This window comes from Papaver somniferum, chromosome 9 (genome assembly GCF_003573695.1).
Source record: "Papaver somniferum cultivar HN1 chromosome 9, ASM357369v1, whole genome shotgun sequence".
NCBI classification, from domain to species: Eukaryota; Viridiplantae; Streptophyta; class Magnoliopsida; order Ranunculales; family Papaveraceae; genus Papaver; species Papaver somniferum.
In genome coordinates, this window is record NC_039366.1 from 13,119,178 (window position 1) to 13,121,853 (window position 2,676).

The window sequence follows — 2,676 nt, forward strand, 5'->3', positions numbered from 1 at the left end:
GAAGAGTTGTGACTTTTTGGTAACGATACCATTACGGTTTTGTTTTTCTTTGACTTTTTGGTGGTTAAAAAATCTTCTGAAAAGATGCGACTTTTCTGAAATGATACTACAACCGTTTATCGATAACAGTTGAAAATTTGGCAGTTACTAACCGTCGAGATTTCAGTAATTTCATAATGAAAATACTTGCAACCGTTCTGACTTTAATTCCTGGTTTCACGTAACAGCTTCATGTGTGAAATCGATTTCTTACCTAAAATGTTTGCTATTATTTAGGAGATTATGTAAACTCATATTCAAATTAAATAATCCCTTTTTCTAGTCTAAAAGGTAAACAATATAGTGGAGTTTTTTGGGATTGAAAAATATAATAGGGTTCATTGGTTCAGACCGGAGAATAATCTGCTAATTGTTTGGAATGATGTATAAGTGGCCTTCTGGGTCCCTTTCTTTTCCCTTCAAAAGTGGAAAGTTTTGGAATAAAATTGCTATGGGATATGCATGCTCCACACTTAAAATTGTGAAAGCATATTTTGACACATCTTATACTCTGTAATTTGTTAATTTATCCCGTAGTATATAATAATTCTAATGAAACACAATAAAATGGAAGAACATAAATCGTTCGTAGAACACCCTTTTTTATAATCACACTTTGGTTTCAGCGGTTCCAATAGATTTCTTTTCCTAATGTTGCTGTCATTAAATCTGATAAATGCTTAAAAAAAAAAATTTTGATACTTAAATATCTTGATGACAATTAAGGTCAATTTATTAACAATTACAATAGTCAGACTCCAAATAATTAATAAATCTTGCTGCCTTCATGTGCGATTTTAAATAGCTTGCTTGCCATTATGGTCATTTATTCGGGTTGGAATGTCCAGGCCCGCTTATTTTTTATCTATGTCGAATAATAATCGTTGGTAGAACATCCTCCAGAAGTTGGATGTAGATGGAAAAGTAGTCTTTTTTTCTTTGGATGTCCTTCATTATCCAAGGGATTGTTACTTTCGAATTCAGCTACTTTAGATGGGTCACAATTCTGGTTCCAGTTTCTACAACTTCAAGCACAACTGCGTTAGATTTTGTAGTTTCTGAAATTTGCATTCTTGTTGGAGTGTCTACAACCTGTATGGCACCTGCATTAGATAGAACTCCAAGTTATAGTTAATATTATAAATTCTACCTAATGAAATTGCCTATTCTAAGAGTTGTTACCTGGGTGCAAATTATTGAAGACCTCTCTGTAAACAATATTCTGTGTAAAACCTAGTGGTTGTTTATCAATTGGTTTTATCAGAATCTTCGAACCTTCTTTTGATGTCGTTCTAGACATTGCCATATATAACTGTCCATGAGTAAAAAGTGGCGTTGTCAAATAGATGCCCACTTGCTGTAGTGTTTTACCTTGGATCTTGTTGATTGTCATAGCAAAACATACTTTTACAGGGAACTGCCTTCTTCTGAATACAAACGGTAAGTTCGCGCCTGTAGGAGAGAATATCATCCTTGGAATGGATACATGAAAGCCGACGCGGTTCCCTGTTATGATCTGTCCTTCAATAAACCTTTTACCAATTTGTTTTACAACTAATCGTGTTCCGTTGCAGAGACCCATGCTCTCATTTATTGTCTGTAGTAGCATTACAGGAACCCCAATTTTAAGTTGCAAGTGGTGGTCCGGGAATCCTGGAAATTGCAGGGAATTCAGAAATTTGGTAGAGTACGCAACAGCTTCTCGTTGAATGGATCCTGTCATCGAGGTAATGCTATCTGATCTAAACAAATGATGTGTTTCTCCCGGGTAAGTTGAAACAATGTAGTGACTAATTTCATCGACAGTCTCGTTGTTTGGTGCCAATATACATCTTTCACTTAAGTATTCTGCATCTCCATATCTGTCTAGCATGCCTGAATATATGATGGACGAAATTTGTTTCACACAGTTCTCATCTGGTACAATGAGGTAATCATCTGGTATTTTGATCCAGGTTGGGTCTTTCAGATGGGTAAGTGCAATTTCCGGAGGATTTCCATTTCCAAGATCAAGTACCCATTCAACAAATATTTCTTTATCTTCTGTTGTTGTAGATGAAGCTCGCGAAATTATGCGCATATTCTCATGAAGGCTGAAGATTTTGAAATATCTCCACAACTTCGATCTATTTATCGAGGCGTCAACCGTCATTTTCCTGGTTCCTTCGTGAGTAGTTGGTAAGATCTGCCTAAAATCTCCACCCAGGACTATAGTTTTTCCTCTGAATATCTTGATTGGATTGCTCATCAGATCCTTGAATGTTCTATCAAGTGCTTCGAAGGCATGTTTATGTACCCTCGCTGCTTCATCCCATATTATTAGGTCTGCCTTGCACATTAACTCTGCCAAATATGTTCCCTTTCGTATGCCACAAACTGAGTCTTTTCCAAGTTGTAGGGGTATTTTGAACATTGAATGAGCTGTCCCCCCCGGATAAAGAGAGCGACGCGATTCCTGATGAAGCCACTGTTATAACAATTTTTGATGTCGATCTTAATCCGGTTGCCAATAGATTAAATAGATATGTTTTTCCCGTCCCACATCTTCCAACTACGAAAAACGCTCCCCCGTTTTTGTCTTCCACTGCCTCTTTCACAGCTGTAAACACGTTTCTTTGGTGGATGTTCATGTTGGAA

The 2,676-nt window shown here is 36.7% G+C and overlaps 1 protein-coding gene across 1 annotated transcript; it reads right to left on the bottom strand.

Moving 5' to 3' along the window:
* Window positions 1–1,023: 1,023 nt before the first annotated feature.
* Window positions 1,024–2,377, bottom strand: LOC113311395. The gene is made up of 2 exons (XM_026560236.1): window positions 1,222–2,377; window positions 1,024–1,142 (listed from the first exon to the last, which is right to left on the bottom strand). Exons 1-2 carry the CDS (start codon window positions 2,375–2,377, stop codon window positions 1,024–1,026), a joined length of 1,275 nt encoding a protein of 424 aa, XP_026416021.1.
* Window positions 2,378–2,676: the final 299 nt, after the last annotated feature.